General features: G+C 41.8%; 1 protein-coding gene across 5 annotated transcripts in view; it reads right to left on the bottom strand.

Moving 5' to 3' along the window:
- Positions 1 to 21,529, bottom strand: part of LOC137414408 (uncharacterized) — a 383,519-nt gene that overhangs the window by 11,242 nt on the left and 350,748 nt on the right. For all 5 annotated transcript variants that reach the window (XM_078781942.1, XM_068099932.2, XM_068099930.2 and 2 more), the window contains 8 exons: positions 16,959 to 17,072; positions 14,259 to 14,385; positions 3,322 to 3,404; positions 2,837 to 2,971; positions 2,481 to 2,519; positions 1,646 to 1,732; positions 1,356 to 1,553; positions 296 to 411 (listed from right to left, as the gene is read on the bottom strand). In XM_078781942.1, coding sequence (XP_078638068.1) covers positions 296 to 411; positions 1,356 to 1,553; positions 1,646 to 1,732; positions 2,481 to 2,519; positions 2,837 to 2,971; positions 3,322 to 3,404; positions 14,259 to 14,385; positions 16,959 to 17,072 — 899 coding nt within the window. The remainder of the gene's footprint in view (positions 1 to 295; positions 412 to 1,355; positions 1,554 to 1,645; positions 1,733 to 2,480; positions 2,520 to 2,836; positions 2,972 to 3,321; positions 3,405 to 14,258; positions 14,386 to 16,958; positions 17,073 to 21,529) is intronic.

Consider the following 21,529-nt stretch of genomic DNA (forward strand, 5'->3'; position numbering starts at 1 on the left):
GGTGTTTTAAGTAGATGTACATGCGGTATTCTAAGTAGATGTATGTGCGGTATTCTAAATAGATGTGGGCTGTACAAATTCTATTGGATCAGCGTATCCATTTATTTATGATGGTTCTTGTTCACAACTCTTGACTGCTTGTTCAGTCCAAAATTTTAGGCCTTCATTCCCGCTCTAAACTCGCCCTTTATTCGGATATTCCTACATGCAAAACAACTGTTCTCATTTGGTTAAAGGATATAATGGGCAACAAGGATGATTTACAAGTGTGTTATTACAGAATCGGCAGTCTTACCAGTGCTGGTCTGTGAGTACGTTTCGTCCATCAAAAGAGAGAATATCAACGTCACGGTTAAATATGGCCCCAGAGCCATTGAAAAGGGTTTTCCAACTGGGGAATAGCTCTTCATTCTGTGAGAGGTGGGGGTGGTAAATGGCGCCATTAGTGAAAGCAAAAGTACAAATAGAACTGCACACCTGTAATAACAGCTCTCCCACCTGCTCGCATTATTTACTTATTTAGATGACAGTACCTTCCCTTTTCAAGATTGCCCTCTTTCATTGGACATTGACAATTAGTGGAGACATTTCCTTCTCATCTAAAACATAAATGCTCTCCTCATTGCAGTTAACTGATCCCTCTCCTTGTGTATATGTGCATATTACTTGGAGAGCTTTCACATGGATTACAAGGGCATTTTGGCATGTGGTATCTGAACCTGAGCACACCCATGTTCTAGAACACAACATGTGCAATTGCATAAGGCTGTGTGAATTGAGAAATTCCAGCCTGTACAGGGACATCTATCTGTCCTGGACTTCTGATGCCCTCCAGCCTGTACAGGGACATCTATCTGTCCTGGACTTCTGATGCCCTCCAGCCTATACAGGGACATCTATCCTGGACTTCTGATGCCCTCCAGCCTATACAGGGACAGCTATCTGTCCTGGACTTCTGATGCCCTCCAGCCTATACAGGGACATCTATTCTGGACTTCTGATATCATCCAGCCTATACAGGGACATCTATCCTGGACTTCTGATATCATCCAGCCTATACAGGGACATCTATCCTGGACTTCTGATACCCTCCAGCCTATACAGGGACATCTATCCTGGACTTCTGATGCCCTCCAGCCTGTACAGGGACAGCTATCTGTCCTGGACTTCTGATGCCCTCCAGCCTGTACAGGGACAGCTATCCTGGACTTCTGATGTCCTCCAGCCTATACAGGGACATCTATCCTGGACTTCTGATGTCCTCCAGCCTATACAGGGACATCTATCCTGGACTTCTGATGCCAAAAGCATTGTCTTACACATTCAATGGTGGTGACAGTAAGCCAAATACTGACCTTTAAATTAACCACAGGGACTCCAGTACGGTCTCCTCTGCGAACCACTGCTGCCAAGTCCTGGTCTTTCGACGTGAGGAAGGCACGGTATGTCCCCATCAGACCAGCCGCACGTGCCTGCCTGAAGCACTCGAAATCCACGCCACGGATCCCCCCAATTGCACCTGGTCGTGGAGTATTTAGTGCGACCAGGTGCAACTGTAATGTATAATGACGCCAAAGTCAACATCACACATTGCATCACTCGTTCATCAGTACAATGTCAGCATTTTGATGTAATAGCTAATTACCATAGCATCGGGTCGATGCATGTCACTCTGGTGCATGTGTGCATGGTATGCGTTGTACGCCTGAGGATTCAGAGTAGCTGGTTGTACCTGCCGGTGTAAGCAAGGAGCACGTCAATGACTATCGTACGGATGGATTGTGGCTTACTGCACTTATGTATTTATATATATATATATATATATATATATATATATATATATATATATATATATATATATACATATATATATATAATTATATATATATATATATATATATATATATATATATATATATATATATATATATATATATATATATATACATATATATATATAATTATATATATATATATATATATATATATATATATATATATATGTGTATATATATATATATATATATATATATATATATATATATATATATATATTGCTGCTACGTATTGACCTCAGGACACGGTGAGCTTATGCACCGGTAACCCAGAGGGTGTCAAGAAAGAAAGGCCAAACAAAATGCTATGCTATTGTTTTTGGTTGAAACCAATAAACAACAGGAGACAAAAGGAAAACTTCAGCAAAAATATTGAAGAAACCCGAATATGTCTACTGTAAGCACAATACTATAAATTAAGTGCAGCAATAACTGACTTGCCCCAGAATACCAAATTAAATGAGATGATATTCATAGAATACTTATCCCGCACAGCCGACTTGGTGCGAGAGTTTACAATGCAGTACTGATTTACTGTGATTCTACTACTTCACTGGAGGAGTGTTTAAGGTGAAAATACACATGCGCATCAACGTTAGTGAAGAAGACGACAAAAGGAGTACATAATAAGATCGTTATACTTACAGGAGGGTTATGGGAGGCAATTGGAATCAGATGGCCAAGCTGTGAAAAGGACAAAATTTGTCAATGAGAAAACGAAGAAGTCACATCACAGTAATTGTAGGGATTATGAAAGATGGGCCAAGTAGATTACATTTACATACATTGATTCATTTACATACAATTTCCTGCTCCTGCAGTCAATCAGATACATCTCCCCCAGGGTGGATTAATTTGGGTGTTTTATAGGTACATTTGGGAACGAGTACAGCATGCACATCTCAAACTTATTGTAAATTAATCCAGGTGTGAATGGGCACAGGTCGCAATGGCCATAGTATGCCCCATTATGCTCTGTGCATTGATGGATAGACAATGACCTGCAGCTTCCTCCATCCTCCAGAAATGCGCAGGTAGACCTCACCACCATTGTGCACATAAACCAAAGCACCCTCAGGTGCTGCACGCCAGCCTCGCACCATCTCCTGTACAGTCATGAACCGAAGCACCTGCAGCTGGTGTGAAGGGGTGACAAGTTCCACAGTTGTCACAAAAAGCATATCTGGAAAGCAAAAAGTCTTATTGTGTGCTCTGCAGATTACTATGCACAGGAGCCATGTATAACCGGATACTCTCAAACAATGTGGCACACATTCTTCCTTTCCATAAGAACCTATTAAATGCACCACACCTTTAAACATTCACGAAAAACATAATTTTAAAGTTACACGAGAAGCCAAGTTATTCCTATATCAATGATCTCAAAGTGATAAAGGTATTTGTTTAGTCTCCAATGGATACAGCTTTCCATCAGCTATGCCTCGAGATCACATTAATAAAACTTTTAAAATGAAGTACAACTTACACCGCTCGTCATTCCTGGAGGTCCGGGAGGCCCAGGTGGACCAGGAGGCCCCATTAGTTGTAGTGCGTGTGTTCTGCGGTTCCCTGCCAGAACACAACTCCGGTTTGTTATACAATTAAAGTCAATGACAGGATTCTACAAGGTCGTTCATTGCATTATTTGTGAATTTTGTGACAGAAACCATCAGTGATGTTTGACAGTATGAGGTCAAATAACAGGCAATGTCTCACAGCATTGAGAAATAACTTTCTGCTTATATGCCTGTTTCTGACTGCAGCTGCCTTGGATTTCACTGTCTGCACCTTCATTGTTCAGCAATGTTTGGACAAATCATTCGATAAAATTAAATAATGAAATAAAAATATATAATGTAAGCAATATTCTCCATCAGTGTAGATGTGGAAAGTGCTTGAGGATGTGTAGTGAATGGGTGGGTGTCCGAATCTCATACTGTTCTCAAAACAGAAACAGACAGAGAAATCGGGTAAGGATTTACCACATAGACAAGTAAAAATTTGAGAATTTTCGAATAGTGTAGGCATTTTGTGTTAAAAGTGATTAAACAAGTTTTTTAGGATAATTCGAGGGTGCTGAATTCAAAAATGCTGTTTAACCGGTTCAATTTTGGAGTCTTAACCTTCAAATTGTAAAAAAAAAAATGCCCGCCATTTTCAGCATATTTTTTGCCATAACTTGAATTTTAAGCAACATAGAAGGCTCAAAATAGTGGCAATACCCATGTTTGTGATACTGAGGATTCCAAATTTACTGTTACCTAAGTTGTAACTAGTTTGGTTTCGCCGCCATGTTGAATTCCAAGATGGCCGCCATATTTTTGGTAATTTCTGGGGTGTATTTTTTTATGTACATCACTTTCACTGGTCAAATGCGCTTTTAATTTCTTTAGAACAAAAAAAAATGATATTAAATCATTTCTAAAGTGCATTTAAAAAAGGGGTAAAGTTCCAAAATGGCTGCCTTTTAGTAATTATACTTTATAAATACCGTATAGCTCAATATTGGCATTCTCAAATGTTTACCTGTCTATCTTAGTCTGTTCTGTTTCTGCATTCTAGTTGTCTGTTGTATGCACATGCACATCCTCCTGTGCATGTTAGCCCAGCTTTTCTGCAGCTGCAACGGCCATTTATACATCCTTTGGTACATCCGCATGTTACTGTCTCGCGACACGCCTTAGGAATTGGAGATAGCGTCATCAACTTCGGCACCAAGTTCCCATCGATGTATGTCCATCCCATGTCTGTTACTTGGGGGAGTACTGGAGTAGCGATGGTTGCGCGCTTCCAAATAAAAGCCTGGTAATGTGCGCGCCTTATGTGTAGTCTCACTGCATCTGATGTTGGTGGCAGAGTCTCCTGTGGACAACCCTTAGAGAAGAGTATTACACGTGCCTTGTCGCATCTGTCCACATCATCGGGTACCTTGTAAAGACGGCATATGAACTTTTCTGCATCGTTGATTACTTCTTCAGTGATATCTTCTGTGCCTAGATCTGTCAACAATTGGCTGTGTGTTTGAAACACCTTCCAGGCTGTCTTTTTGCCGTGGCCAGCAAGCTGTGACACAGTCACAACCAGTAATGGCATGGAATGGCAGCAACGCTTCCACTTGGCAAGGTGGCAGTTTCTGGTGGAGTTTGTGGATGGGAATGTATTTTGGCTTCTTAAGAGTTCCTGCCTTCATCCACAGCTGAGTGCATGGCATCTTATCAAAATGAGCAGCTAACAAGACCAGCACGTCAGTGTGTCACGCACTAAAACCACCACTGTTTCAGCATTTGTGTCGACGCAATGAAGAACAAGTCGTGTGTCCGCCTCCTCATGGTTGGCCTGTAGGGATGATGTGTCCATCTCTGGATCTGAAGATTTCACGTCTGTGATCTGTGCAAATCCTCCAGCCACTACAAGTGATGTGGGTGCAATAGACACCGCATTTGTCATGAGCTGCTGAGAAAGAAACTCTGCTAGATTTGCCTTTTTCTCTACAAGTGAGAGAAAGTTGGTCCATTTGTCTGGTAGAGGAACGTTTTGGTTTTGGTTTACCCGACGTATTGGTCGAGAGGCCCGGGTACGTTTCATTCTGGTTCCAGTCTTGATGGAATCCTGCTGGTATCGGTCGAAAGTTACGTCAACTCTCTCAAAGTTTTCCCCATGGCAAACACTGAATTCACAAACGCATCTGCATATTCACCAAATGTGGTTATTCCGCTGGGCTTTCCAAGAGCCATCACCAGTGCTTGACCATCAATTACTAAGCAAGTACTTCCAGTTAATGTCACTTGTTCTGGGGTTGAGACATCTTGAATCAACTCATTTGCCAGTCGAGATTTACCGCTACTGCCTGTATGTAGACTCCCATTCATGGCAGCAAGTGAAATTGGCACAGGCATAAGCTCATGCTGCAGAATCAGGTCCAGGTTTATCACACGCCCTGCTTTGGAAGCTGTCACAAGTCGCTGTAGAATGTTTCTATCTGCCTTGATGGTCGTTTCTTTGCCTTTGCTTTCTTTGCAGTCTACAGCATACAGAGACGAGAAAGTCTGTGCTTTGTTCCTATGTAAAGCGGCATTGAAATTGATATGACATGTGCCATCAGGAGGCTGAAGAAGGCGCTGATCAACAAACTCATCCAGCTGCACCTGTCCAAGTTTTTCTGCATTAAGCAAAGAATGTTGAATGCTCTCCGATGCCAAATCCTTGGTAGCAATATTCTGCAGTACAGAAGATGACATTCCCTCGCTGAATACATCGAATCGTCGGAAAGCTGAGACGACTTTCTCCTCATCAAGGTTGTCACGCCCTTTCCTGGAAGGTGTAAGCTCGTTGTACACATACTCACTTTCCTCCCCTTCGATCATCAGCATTTGTCTAGTTTTACTCGATATGCAAGTTCTCAAGTTATATGATAGTGCCCATCTGCCTAATGCAGAGATACTTCTTGTGATGCCCACAATGCCACCGCTCTTCTTTCCAGTGCCATTCAGCCATTCTTGGCTATGATCAGGTGATACTTGATTGAATTTCCGGCCGGACTCCTTTACAACAAAATTTCCTGCCTGGAATTCCTGAAGGACTTCTGGTGGAAGGCAGTTCATTTCTGCCAGGTAAATGGTTCCCCATCTAGCATAATGAGTGTGGTCATACCTAAAGAAGAAAGGTAGCATCCTCCTGAAGGCATACATGTGGAGGTCCCAGACACCATCACGCTGTGCTCTGATGAAAAGCAAAAGAATGCTTACCATGTCCATATATTGCCACCAGAACTGAGAATTTGGATTGTCTTCCTGTAGTTTGTGACCAAAGGTATCCATGTGATTACGGAAGTCCTCTGTAGAGAATGTATCCAGCAGCTCTGCAAAATCATAGTCGTTGGATTGCAAAGTGCTCTGCAGTTGTTCCTTCAACTCTTTATCATGCTCGTCTAAGTAACTGTAGAGTTGGGGAAGAAGTAACTGCCACAAGGCCTGTAATGTGATCTTGTGGACTCTAACGGCACGTGCATATGCTTTGCCCGCCATTACGTGTTGTGCTGCATTGGCTCCAAGAATGTCAGTTTCGGTCCACACATCAATTAGACCACAATCTTGCATGTGTTGTCCAATTACTCGAAGGAAGTTCATGGATGTATGCAGTCCACCAAGGCGTGGTATGAGGATATCATTGTATTCTGGAACGGACCACTTTAGCTCCATTAGGTTTGGAAAGAGGGCTTCATCGACAGTTAGGACAATATGTTTCTGGTTGAGGGCTTGTGTGATGTGTAGCGCTCTTCGAACAACAGTGTTCAAAGTATTAATGTCATGCGCTGGGGCTTGAATGATTGGCAGATACCCTACAGTAGACATTTCAGGATTAACATCACTGTGTTCCTGGTTGAATGCAGTCCATGACGGCTTTGGAGAAGTTGATTGTCTTGTCATCATGAACGCATTATCTGTTGCCTGTGCTTTCAACGCTGAAGGTGATTCTTCAAGGGGAATGTCAAACCACTCCTGTTTAGTAGCAGCTCTGAAAGGAGGTTGAGTAATACTCTTAGAGTTGGCATGTACAGGTAAGATATCATTCATGGCATCAGGAATACTCAATGTAGTATTTTTTGAGAGTTTGATACCATCTAGGAGACTGCCAGCAGGTGGTCCTCTCTGCCAAGCAGCAAATTGTGTGGCATGGAAGGAGTTTTTCCCATCAAGCGTGTTTTCGTTAATATCAATATTGTCAGCAGAGAAAAAAACGAAACGATCTTTCACTAAATTGGGTGGTAAGACAGCCCCACTTTCATCCATTCCTTGCAGCGTACTCTCTGCTAAGGCTGTGTCTAATCGACGTACGTCTGTGTAGCTTATAACATGTCCAGCATTGTGAAACATCTGCACTAGTTCCTTTGAGCGAGTTTCTTGGTGCATGGCACTGCCTAATCCGATGTGTTTTGGAGTCAAGTGCTTGTCACCACTAGCTGTGTAAATCAAATCTTGTGCAATACTGAGGATGCGGCATCGTCTTACTGACTCCTCTTTGCTTTCATCATAATCCTCATCAATATCTTGCTCTAATAGACGCTGGCCGTCCAGCATCATGTTAAGGAACATATACAAGCTATCGGGTACGCATTCTATTGCTGCCTGCTCACTGACGTCCACTCCTTCATGTGCTGGTTGTGAAAGAATATCACCTCTTAGTTTCAGAGCAACATGTACCATAGAGAGCAATTCATCTTCTTCCTGTGGTTTATAGGTGGGGATTGTGACTATGGTGTCGTCATTCTCTTCGCGTGTTATCTTTGAAATGGGTATGAGGGCAAACTTCAGTGGAACAAAGACACTGCGTCGCTCACTTGCTTCGTTATCACGAAGTACAAGTATCTCATAGATTCACCAATCTTGTCTGCCAATTTATCCGTGAAGGTGCTCATTCTGCTGGTAAATGACACTGGAATATCTACGTTGGATTCTTCAGCAATTGTACAATACCGGTTCCACACTTCTTTTAGCTCTAATACATGACCGTGCTCAGCAGAATACTTGAGCTCATCACAAAGCCACAGCATTGCAATATCAGCTTGTCGAGAATCCTGTTTAGTTTGGGTTGTCTTTCTGGTGAACTGCACATAGCAGGAGAGATGGTACTTTCCTTCTGCGGCAATTAGGTCACTAACACCAGCAACACGCACTCGCATTTTTTTTTCAAACTCAGAAGCTTGCAATATTTCAGTGCTCCTCTTGAAGGTGGTGACTGAAGTCAACTTCTGCTTGGCCTTGTCCTCTTGGCAGAACATGCAGAATTCCCAATTAATGGGTGGTGAGCTACTACGACGATATGAGGAAGGTTGGGTTTCTGTTCTTGATGCTGATGAACTAGAGGACGGGCTACTCTCTGCCAATGAGTCCGCCTTGAGTTTATCTAGTTTCGTTTTGTTTGTATACATAGCAAAGCATGATTTATGCCAAACTAGTTGTTTTTTAGAGTCGTGTTTCAGGGCTTCTGAGAGTCTGTCAACTGCATCCTTGTACTTGACATGTCATAACTTTTGTCGCTCGTGGGTAACATTTGATAATGTGTTGAGGCCTTTTTCTGTGGCAGCAAACAGTTTATCGTTTGTCTTTATATCTTGGCATATTATGCACAGGTTGAGCGAAACTGGGACTGGTCTTTTAAGGCTAAGTAATGCATCCATGTTGAGGGAGTAATCGCACTACCTGTAATGAAAAAGAAAACAAATTACAATTAACGTTTTAAATTACTCATTTCTTATTTTCAGAAAATAATCATCATATCCATATTCGTCTACCACGATATCCAAAACCAACACCTCAGCCATCGACTCACTTATCATGTTCATTTCTGAACCACTTCTCACCTCAAACTTCACAATTTGACATCCATGGGTGGCATCAAAGTAAGGGGGTGAAGTATGGGCGTCAAAGGATTTTAGCAAGACTGGGCACCTACGCAAAGGTGCCTCAGTGGTGCTTCGCTTCGTTAATGCGGTGTTAACATGTAGTTTATTCCCGTGACCGAGTCACATATCAGTAATGCCCGCAAGAGGGCGTTAATAGTGTTTACAATCACAGGTATACAATACATGTATAATCAATATACATGTCAATAACCCAGATAACATACTGGCGGAGAGCTCTTCCATGAAAGGGTGGCTATGAATCACGCGATCGAATGGCCTCCACGGTTACCGGACCTGACCCCATGTGACCTTTTCCTCTGGGGTCACATGAAGGCGAAGGTGTATGTAACTCAACTACAAGACCACAATTCCTTCATTGTCTCATTTTACTCGCTTTTCAAAATAGTCCAAAGCACACTTTGCAAAAGACTCCAGGCGTACTATATTTCAATTTGTTTCTTTGTATTTAAATCCAACATTGTGGCCATCTTGATGATCAATATGGCGGCCATCTTGGAATTCAACATGGCGGCGAAACCAAACTAGTTACAACTTAGGTAACAGTAAATTTGGAATCCTCAGTATCACAAACATGGGTATTGCCACTATTTTGAGCCTTCTATGTTGCTTAAAATTCAAGTTATGGCAAAAAATATGCTGAAAATGGCGGGCATTTTGTTATTTACAATTTGAAGGTTAAGACTCCAAAATTGAACCGGTTAAACAGCATTTTTGAATTCAGCACCCTCGAATTATCCTAAAAAACTTGTTTAACCACTTTTAACACGAAATGCTTCCAACATTTTATATTTCCACCTCCAAAATGGTCCTGGGGTGGGGGGAGACAAAGCACGACCAGCAAAGCGGAAAGGGCACAAAGGTTCACAAAAACATAAGGTAATGCAGCGCAGGGGCGCGGAAGAGCGAGCAGAGCAGGCTCGTCCCGAGCCGTCCCGAGCTGTTCCGAGTCCCGAGTCCCGAGCCGTTCTCAAATTTTTATTTGTATAACATGTTTGGGTCGTTTTGAAAGTATTTTGTCAGAAAATAATTTGCCGCAAATTATTTGCTAAGTAAACCACAGGACATAATTAGTATCTACAGGAAGAAGGTGGTGGAAGAAGAAATGCGGGCAAGGGGGTTAACAAGGGGAGATGCAGAAAATAGGGCAAAATGGAGAAGATTGTCATGGCGACGGCAAGGCTAACCCCCGCTCTGGCAGGGAAAATGGCCTTAAAATGCCTGTTGTTGTTGTTGTTGTTGTCGGCCGTAACTATTGTCATGTCAGAGGCATCGTTTACACGGTCAATCTGAGCCGGAGGTCTTGTAAATGCCGCCGCAGATCCCGAAACGGTGTAAATAGTTACTATGTTCAAAGTTACTGGGATTCCCCAAAGTTCACCCAACGTAGCCGAAACTGGCTGTGTTTGCACTGGAAGGCAGGAAAATGGGAAAACGTTTTCTTTACGATTAAAATGGTTCATTAAAGGTATATGGGAGACGAGACGTGAATAAATAAACAAGAAAACGTCATGCATAGCAGATACTTGCAAAATACGCCCTCCCCCAAAGGTTTTCCAAAGATACATGATGGCCTATGTTGACCTTTTGGCCAATGGTGACCTTTTGGCCTATGTTGACCTCAAAAATACTTGGTGGTTGAATTCAGTGACCAATTATGCAAGTTCTCTTCAAATTTCAAGTCAATTGGATGAAAATTGAGGATTTTAGAAATTTGGCCTATGGTGACCTTTTGGCCTATGTTGACCTTTTGGCCTATGTTGACCTCAAAAATACTTGGTGGTTGAATTCAGTGACCAATTATGCAAGTTCTCTTCAAATGTCAAGCCAATTGGATGAAAATTGAGGATTTTAGAAATTTGGCCTATGTTGACCTTTTGGCCTATGTTGGCCTCAAAGATACTTGGTGGTTGAATTCAGTGACCAGATATGCAAGTGGTCTTCAAATTTCAAGTCAATCGGATGAAAATTGGGGATTTTAGAAATTTAGCAAATTTGGTGACCTTTGGCCTATGTTGACCTTTTGACCTATTGACCCCAAAAACAATAGGCTTCTGGCTTTTGACCAACTCTACCATTTGGGGAAGTTTGGTGAAGATCGGTTGAAAATTGTGACCTGTAGGCCGGTGACAAACAAACAAACAAGAAAACGTCATGCGTAGCACGATACTTGCAAAATACGCCGTCCCCCAAAAGTTTACCATTGATACAGCAAATTGTCCATTTCATGAAGATTTAAATTTACAATCTTGATCAAAGCTCGGGTCAACAGGATGAAAAGTGACGATTTTTCAGATGAAAAATGATGATTTTGGAAGGTTGACCTTGAGTTGACCTTTGACCTTTTTACCTCAAAAATAGTTAGTTTCCCTATTTAGTGACTCAATGTGCAAATGCTGTTCAATTTTCAAGTGAATTCGATGAAAATAGAGGATTTTAGAAATTTGGCCTATGTTGACCTTTTGGCTTAAGTTGACTTCAAGAATACTTGGTGGTTGAATTCAGTGACCAGATATGCAAGTCCTCTTCAAATTTCAAGTCAATTGGATAAAAATTGAGGATTTTAGAAATTTGGCCTATGTTGACCATTTGGCCTATGTTGACTTCAAAAATTCTTGGTGGTTGAATTCAATGACCAGATATGCAAGTGGTCTTCAAATTTCAAGTCAATCGGATGAAAATGGAGGATTTTAGAAATTTAGCAAAGTTGGTGACATTTGGCCTATGTTGACCTTTTGACCTATTGACCCCAAAAACAATAGGCTTTTGGCATTTGACCAACTCTACCACTTGGTGAAGTTTGGTGAAAATCGGTTGAAAATTGTGACCTGTAGGCCGGTGACAAACTAACAGAGTCACAAACACAACCGACCAATATACTTGAAAAATCTTCGATTTTGCAAGTAACAAACAGACAGAGTCACAAACACAACCGACCAATATACTTGAAAAATCTTCGATTTTGCAAGTAATAATCGGAACAGACCAGGTGTTGAAAGGATGAGTAGGGAGGCACACACACTTATTTACAATTAAAAGAAATAAAACACTAAAGCCGAACCCAAATATTGCACCAAAATAAATATTGTGACTCACACAACAATGGTGAATGAGCAAGGGCTTGAGGCAAGGCATGAGCTGGTTATGGGTCCAGTGTGGCCCGAGTTGGCTGTTGGTCCATGCAGACTGGTGTTGTACAGAGCAGGTATACTGTAGGCCTTACCTATATACTGTAGGCCGTAAGTATACTGTAGGCCATATGCACATTACAGGCTATAACTGTACTGCAGCTGGAGAAGCTTATTTTGTTGCGTGGGACCATAAATAAATAATAAAAAAACACCTTTAGAGGCCATTTTTCCCCGCAAGCGGGGGTTGGCCTTTTTTGGGAACTGTGGTTGTTGTTTTTCGGTCCCCTTTTTGAAGCAATGTATTACGGCCGGATGCACTTCCTGACGCCAACCCTTTTTGCCGCCTTTAACGACAAGCAGGGAATTACCAGTGAACTGGTACTCAATTTGCCGACCTCGGAAGGATGACAGGCTGAGTCAACCCCCCTGGCGTTAATTCAGCGATTGACCGGGATTCGAACCCAGGATTCTAGGATCCTAAGCCGGCACCTTAGCCGCTAGCCCAACACCAGGGCAGCACCAGTCGCGATGAAGAAGAAGAACCCCCACGTACCATATGTCAGGAATCCGTTTAGACCAGATGTCGTGTAAGAGTGTATCTTTGTCCCCATGAGAGGGGTGGAGTTATGTTAATTAGTTAGGGATTAATGGTAAATCCCCTGTATGTAATTGCCTCTGTTATTTCCCCTGTGTAAGCAGCAATTAGCAGCATAAGTAAGCAGCATAAGTAAGCAGCAATTAGCAAACGCCCATCTTTACTACTTTTGGTTTCTCCCCTCTCAGAGTTTGGTTGTGTATGTTTCAAATACATAACATGATTGTGTTTCAGCAGGTGCTACCCACTGTTTCAATGTTAATGATTCCTCAAAAAGCAAATCACGTTTTGAAATCAGTAAATGGTGAAGATTTTATCTGTAATTTCAATTGTGGATTCAAAATGCTCCCATCATGGCTTATCTTCCCACTCCCTGGGTCCAATTTCCGACTAGTCCGAATCATACGGCTAAAACTGACGGTCATTATGAAATATCAGAATGATCATGCATCCATTTTCTTGTTTATCATCAGAACATGCTTTACTTTTTTCAAAACTTCTCAGAATCATGTCCAATGCTCGAGTTTCCATCTCTTCCACCATTTTGGGGGAGATTGAAGTGAGGGGGAAAGGGGAGGGGTGGAAGGGAGTCTCATGCATGGTGTGCAGCTTGTTATTTGTGACTGGAGTTGAATAGTTACACAGCAATGTCTCTACAGACTAGACCTGGCCCTGAGTGGATTTTCTTATTTCAAAATGCAAAGGAGCACAAACATGGACCTCAAAACATGGATGACAAAGGGCTGGTAAATTAGATACTAATAGGTGGTTCCACTTTGGAAGCATTGACTCCATTAAAAATAAATAATTGATGCACAGGGAGAATGTATTAGCCTGGTGTTGGCTTTGCGATTAAGGTGCCAGCTTGGGATCCTAGGATCCTGGGTTTGAATCCCGGTCGATCATTGAATTAACGCCAGGGGGGTTGACTCAGCCTGTTATCCTTCCGAGGTCGGCAAATTGAGTACCAGTTCACTGGTAATTCCCTGTGTGTCGCAAGAGGCGACTAACAGGGTTGGCGGCAGGAAGGGCATCCGGCTGTAAAACATTGCTTCAAAAAGGGGACCAAGGTGCTCAAAAAAGGCCAACCCCTGCTCTGTGGGGAAAAATGGCCTCTAAAGGTGGTTCTACAGGGAGAATGTATTGAAAAATAGCATTCTTTCATTTCAATTCCACCTTTTAGCTGCAGTGGTCTGTTTTAAGAACCTGTTGATCCATCTGTCCTTTATATGCTGAATCCATCAAAGGTTAGACGTTTATTGTATCTGATAATTCACCTATCATAGTTGGCCCTGCAGGTCCAGGTGGCCCAGGAGGTCCAGGTGGTCCAGGGTAAGAGAATCCTGGTGGTCCAGGAGGTCCTGGTGGGCCAGGAACACCAACCATGTACTCACCATGGGGTCCCTGTAGGAGAAAATGGAGCCTAAATGTGAACTTATGCACCAGAAAAGGTAACGAAGAACATGTGCAGACACTTACAAAACGTGAAATCACACTGCGGAAATGATAATGAAGCATGCGCAAACACACATAGATGCTTTTTTCTTGAATACCAAGTTGTCAATGCAAGACCACAATGAGGATGGGAGGGTTTTGACAAACATAAAGGCAAATGGGAACAAGTGGACATTTGATGGGCACAGAAACACAACCTGTAAGAAAAGGTGAGACATGGCCGGAGGTGCTGTGTGACAACCTCTTGATGGGTGATGTCAATTCATTGCTTTGACATTTACAGCTGCCTGAAGTGCAAGGTGGGATGCAGGTGTGCATGCCCACAAGGAAGAACAATACTCCGTTGTGTTCCAAACATTTTTGAAAAGCTGAGAGGTTCTACATGACCAAGGAAAATTTTTCCTGGTGTAAATTTCCCAGTTTAGACACAGCTTTGGCAGCCAGCTTGGAGATGTGGTCAATCCAGCAGAGGTCATGGCTGATACTGAAGCACAGCCAAATGTTTTCCAAAAGTTGATCACAGAAGTACATAGTTGGAAGGAGGGAGGGATCAAGGGGTTCATGTAAGATGGTGCTCGCAGAGAAAAACTGTGATTATGTCCTACTTAACTGGATTAAAAGGTATTGGACCAGTTTTTTAATTATTTTTAGCCGCGTCGCAAGACGCTGGTCATAGAGTGCCCTCTGCTGTTGTTGTTGTTGTTCTTCTTCTTGTTCTTGTTCTTGCAGAGAAGACAAAACCTCAAAGCTCCACCCATTCTGGGAACCATAGCTCCACCCATTGTGGGAGAGGCTTCATATAAACAAATATCCACCATTTTATTAACTCGCATAGCTTTGAGGCCTGTTTTGTAGGCCCGTGGTGTCTTCCTCTCTCACACAGTTTTATTTCAAATCAAATTCGATATATCATTTCATTTTTCACAGTCGCTAACATAGTTTTAGACTCGGTTGAAAAAAAACGGGAAGAAAATCCGATGAAAGTTGCCCTTTATAGAACGAAATGAATTCTCAAAGGCCTGTAACTTCAAGTCCATCAATATATATATTTTTTAAATCGCGGCATGGTCAGTCATACACCGCCCAAAATAAGAGACGGGAAAATGCCGAGATATATATATTTTGTTTAAATCGCGGCATGGTCAATCATACACCGCCCGAAATAACAGATGGGAAAATGCCGAGATATATTAAAAATTCGTCCATTTGATGACAATCGTCACGATGAAATATTTAATTTATACGTCGTCACAATAATGTGGAGAGAGGAGCATAGCTTCGTTCACGTGTCGCCACACACGGGAAATTGCCGAGATTTTTTTTTTTTAATTGCGGCATGGTCAGTCATACACCGCCTGAAATAACAGACGGGAAAATGCCGAGATATATTAAAAATTCGTCGCCACACACGGGAAATTGCCGAGATATATTTTCACTTTGCACAAAAATAACATCAAGTAATCGAATCAATAGGAATGTCCTGTGCCTATAACATCGACTTTATAGGCACAGCTGCATCTCGGCATTGTGTAACATCGACGCGGCTTTTGTTTTAATTAAAACTTTTTGTACTTGTTTGTTTAAATACTTTGAGGTCTGCTGTGATGGATGCAGCTACTGCTATTCTGTCACTGCAATGGGGAACTGTTTGACAAAATGTTGAGTGATCCAAAAATGTGTGACATGGTGCACTGGGAATACGGAAGAACATGCGCTGGAACATGTATGAAAGAATGTAAATGGAATATCTAGATTTTCAGGAAGCGTTTGATACAGGAAAGGTTCCACAAAAGAGATTTGAAGCCAAGGTGATGCAGCATTGTGCAAGAGGCAGGGTAGGCAGGCTGGTTGAGTAGACTAAAAATTGGCCGAAGAGAGCAGGAAGCGGTGGGAATTGGTAAACGGGCTGATGTAGGGATGGAAAAAAGGCCTCTAAATAAAGAACCTGTCTATCACCTGTGACTTGAATCTGGGTCACAAATTGCTTTTATATGTTTTTGAATAATCTGACAGATCACTTCCAAGAGCATTATTTCACACAGGGAAGCCAAGTAATCAATAACAGTAGAAGAAACAAATGACGAGATAAAGCAGTTTACAGTGTTATGTGCACAGTGGTCTCTTCCTTGCTCTAGCATATTCCATGATGATCCAAGAATGCGGTACCTGTACCGGCTGAAGTTACTGCACTGGGTAAGGTGCACAGTCACCTATGCTGTATATATTTAATGTGTTGTGTAAATTGGGGGCATGTTCACACACGTGATATTAACACTAAGGGCTCATCAATTTATTAGCTACTTATTTTCTGGGAGGGAATGTTGAGGAGTGTTAGTGGGTCTTCACTGAAAATTATATACAGCATATGCAAGTACCAGTCTGTGGAACGTATCTGTTCATTATAATTAGACGACTGTATTATCCATCAGTACAATAAAGTAAGGGTGGGATGACTTAACTGATACAATGAGTTAATGACCAGTCCATGGGAAGGAAGAGTAGAAATGAAATTTTAAACATACCACCACACCAGTGGTCCCAGGACGACCTGGAGGTCCAGGAGGGCCAGGAATGTAGGTACCAACACCACCAGAATCTCCCTTTTCTCCCTTCATACCATGTTCACCATGCTCCCCCTGCACCAACATGAAGCAACACAGTGCTCATCATCACGGCAACACATGGAGGTCATCATAGCAATACAGGCGACTCATCATGGCGACACACAGGGCACATATCATTATGGAAACACAGGCCACATCGTTAAGGCAAGAGAATACATTATAGCAATAAAATGGAACCTTGTACTAACATTACGAATCCAAAAGGACAATCAAAAGGACAAACAGGGAACCATGATTGTCATGGGGCCCGCAAGGCTAACCCCCACTCTAGCGGGGAAAATGGCCTTAAAACGATCATTCTTCATTCATTCTTCTTCTAATCGATCAGCGCAATGATTGGAATGTTCTGCACCTTTGATGCCCCTAATGAGATCAAGTGATGTCGGGTGGGGCAGACTGACAAAAGTAACGAAAGAGGAAGGATGGTGGTGGACAATATGGATAGAGTTGGGGAGAAGAGAGGGAAATAAGGAAAACCGAGAAAAAGGAGGAAACTCCCCAATTTCTGCTTTTACTTAGATGTCCTCTAACTATACGCTTATCATTTGGTAACATATTTCATACATTTACTTGTTAAAACAATGAATCTCATTCTTACACTCATGGATCTCCAATGTAACAATTGGTTTAATAATGTAATTTTCGCAAAAGAGTTTTAACAGCTTGATAACTTTGAGGACAAGAGTTATTGGATAGGTTGCTGTGGATACCTGTGTTTACAAGGTAGTCACAATTAAACCCGCTTAGCAACAACCATCTTGCTTGATAATTTGGGAGAGCGGCTCACCATTGTTGGGACTTACACAATCTCTGATCTAGAGAAGGTCTTTCTTACATGACGTGAGAATGAATAACTGGTCTTGCGTGTGAAGGCTTACTGCTTGCTCTTATGAAGAGTTAATCCCCGAAACATCAACTTCTCCTTGCATCCCATGGTGGTCAGCATGAAATGATGAACATTCTATTGATTCCATCCATTAATCTTACACGATAAAGCAAGTTTAAGAAACATGTACCTGCCAGTTATAACTTACCCTTCAGTATCCCTCATGTCATAGCTAGCATGTAAAGGGATGAGGTAAAGGTTAGTCATAGCTAGCATGTAAAGGGATGAGGTAATGGTTAGTCATAGCTAGCATGTAAAGGGATGAGGTAAAGGTTAGTCATAGCTAGCATGTAAAGGGATGAGGTAAAGGTTAGTCATAGCTAGCATGTAAAGGGATGAGGTAATGGTTAGTCATAGCTAGCATGTAAAGGGATGAGGTAAAGGTTAGTCATAGCTAGCATGTAAAGGGATGAGGTAAAGGTTAGTCATAGCTAGCATGTAAAGGGATGAGGTAAAGGTTAGTCATAGCTAGCATGTAAAGGGATGAGGTAAAGGTTAGTCATAGCTAGCATGTAAAGGGATGAGGTAAAGGTTAGTCATAGCTAGCATGTAAAGGGATGAGGTAAAGGTTAGTCATAGCTAGCATGTAAAGGGACAAGGTAAAGGTTAGTCATAGCTAGCATGTAAAGGGATGAGGTAAAGGTTAGTCATAGCTAGCATGTAAAGGGATGAGGTAAAGGTTAGTCATAGCTAGCATGTAAAGGGACAAGGTAAAGGTTAGTCATAGCTAGCATGTAAAGGGATGAGGTAAAGGTTAGTCATAGCTAGCATGTAAAGGGATGAGGTAAAGGTTAGTCATAGCTAGCATGTAAAGGGATGAGGTAAAGGTTAGTCATAGCTAGCATGTAAAGGGATGAGGTAAAGGTTAGTCATAGCTAGCATGTAAAGGGACAAGGTAAAGGTTAGTCATAGCTAGCATGTAAAGGGATGAGGTAAAGGTTCGTCATAGCTAGCATGTAAAGGGATGAGGTAAAGGTTAGTCATAGCTAGCATGTAAAGGGATGAGGTAAAGGTTAGTCATAGCTAGCATGTAAAGGGATGAGGTAAAGGTTAGTCATAGCTAGCATGTAAAGGGATGAGGTAAAGGTTAGTCATAGCTAGCATGTAAAGGGATGAGGTAATGGTTAGTCATAGCTAGCATGTAAAGGGATGAGGTAAAGGTTAGTCATAGCTAGCATGTAAAGGGATGAGGTAAAGGTTAGTCATAGCTAGCATGTCAAGGGACGAGGTAAAGGTTAGTCATAGCTAGCATGTAAAGGGATGAGGTAATGGTTAGTCATAGCTAGCATGTAAAGGGATGAGGTAAAGGTTAGTCATAGCTAGCATGTAAAGGGATGAGGTAATGGTTAGTCATAGCTAGCATGTAAAGGGATGAGGTAAAGGTTAGTCATAGCTAGCATGTAAAGGGATGAGGTAATGGTTAGTCATAGCTAGCATGTAAAGGGATGAGGTAAAGGTTAGTCATAGCTAGCATGTAAAGGGATGAGGTAAAGGTTAGTCATAGCTAGCATGTAAAGGGATGAGGTAAAGGTTAGTCATAGCTAGCATGTAAAGGGATGAGGTAAAGGTTAGTCATAGCTAGCATGTAAAGGGATGAGGTAATGGTTAGTCATAGCTAGCATGTAAAGGGATGAAGTAAAGGTTAGTCATAGCTAGCATGTAAAGGGATGAGGTAATGGTTAGTCATAGCTAGCATGTAAAGGGATGAGGTAAAGGTTAGTCATAGCTAGCATGTAAAGGGACAAGGTAAAGGTTAGTCATAGCTAGCATGTAAAGGGATGAGGTAAAGGTTAGTCATAGCTAGCATGTAAAGGGATGAGGTAAAGGTTAGTCATAGCTAGCATGTAAAGGGATGAGGTAAAGGTTAGTCATAGCTAGCATGTAAAGGGACAAGGTAAAGGTTAGTCATAGCTAGCATGTAAAGGGATGAGGTAAAGGTTAGTCATAGCTAGCATGTAAAGGGATGAGGTAAAGGTTAGTCATAGCTAGCATGTAAAGGGATAAGGTAATGGTTAGTCATAGCTAGCATGTAAAGGGATGAGGTAAAGGTTAGTCATAGCTAGCATGTAAAGGGATGAGGTAAAGGTTAGTCATAGCTAGCATGTAAAGGGATGAGGTAAAGGTTAGTCATAGCTAGCATGTAAAGGGATGAGGTAAAGGTTAGTCATAGCTAGCATGTAAAGGGATGAGGTAATGGTTAGTCATAGCTAGCATGTAAAGGGATGAAGTAAAGGTTAGTCATAGCTAGCATGTAAAGGGATGAGGTAATGGTTAGTCATAGCTAGCATGTAAAGGGATGAGGTAAAGGTTAGTCATAGCTAGCATGTAAAGGGACAAGGTAAAGGTTAGTCATAGCTAGCATGTAAAGGGATGAGGTAATGGTTAGTCATAGCTAGCATGTAAAGGGATGAGGTAAAGGTTAGTCATAGCTAGCATGTAAAGGGATGAGGTAAAGGTTAGTCATAGCTAGCATGTAAAGGGATGAGGTAATGGTTAGTCATAGCTAGCATGTAAAGGGATGAGGTAAAGGTTAGTCATAGCTAGCATGTAAAGGGATGAGGTAATGGTTAGTCATAGCTAGCATGTAAAGGGATGAGGTAATGGTTAGTCATAGCTAGCATGTAAAGGGATGAGGTAAAGGTTAGTCATAGCTAGCATGTAAAGGGACGAGGTAAAGGTTAGTCATAGCTAGCATGTAAAGGGACAAGGTAAAGGTTAGTCATAGCTAGCATGTAAAGGGATGAGGTAAAGGTTAGTCATAGCTAGCATGTAAAGGGATGAGGTAAAGGTTAGTCATAGCTAGCATGTAAAGGGATGAGGTAAAGGTTAGTCATAGCTAGCATGTAAAGGGATGAGGTAAAGGTTAGTCATAGCTAGCATGTAAAGGGATGAGGTAAAGGTTAGTCATAGCTAGCATGTAAAGGGATGAGGTAATGGTTAGTCATAGCTAGCATGTAAAGGGATGAGGTAATGGTTAGTCATAGCTAGCATGTAAAGGGATGAGGTAATGGTTAGTCATAGCTAGCATGTAAAGGGATGAAGTAAAGGTTAGTCATAGCTAGCATGTAAAGGGATGAGGTAATGGTTAGTCATAGCTAGCATGTAAAGGGATGAGGTAAAGGTTAGTCATAGCTAGCATGTAAAGGGACAAGGTAAAGGTTAGTCATAGCTAGCATGTAAAGGGATGAGGTAAAGGTTAGTCATAGCCAGCATGTAAAGGGATGAGGTAAAGGTTAGTCATAGCTAGCATGTAAAGGGATGAGGTAAAGGTTAGTCATAGCTAGCATGTAAAGGGACAAGGTAAAGGTTAGTCATAGCTAGCATGTAAAGGGATGAGGTAAAGGTTAGTCATAGCTAGCATGTAAAGGGATGAGGTAAAGGTTAGTCATAGCTAGCATGTAAAGGGATAAGGTAATGGTTAGTCATAGCTAGCATGTAAAGGGATGAGGTAAAGGTTAGTCATAGCTAGCATGTAAAGGGATGAGGTAAAGGTTAGTCATAGCTAGCATGTAAAGGGATGAGGTAAAGGTTAGTCATAGCTAGCATGTAAAGGGATGAGGTAAAGGTTAGTCATAGCTAGCAT

This window comes from Myxine glutinosa, chromosome 7 (assembly GCF_964187855.1).
Source record: "Myxine glutinosa chromosome 7, kmMyxGlut1.1, whole genome shotgun sequence".
Lineage (NCBI taxonomy): Eukaryota > Metazoa > Chordata > Myxini > Myxiniformes > Myxinidae > Myxine > Myxine glutinosa.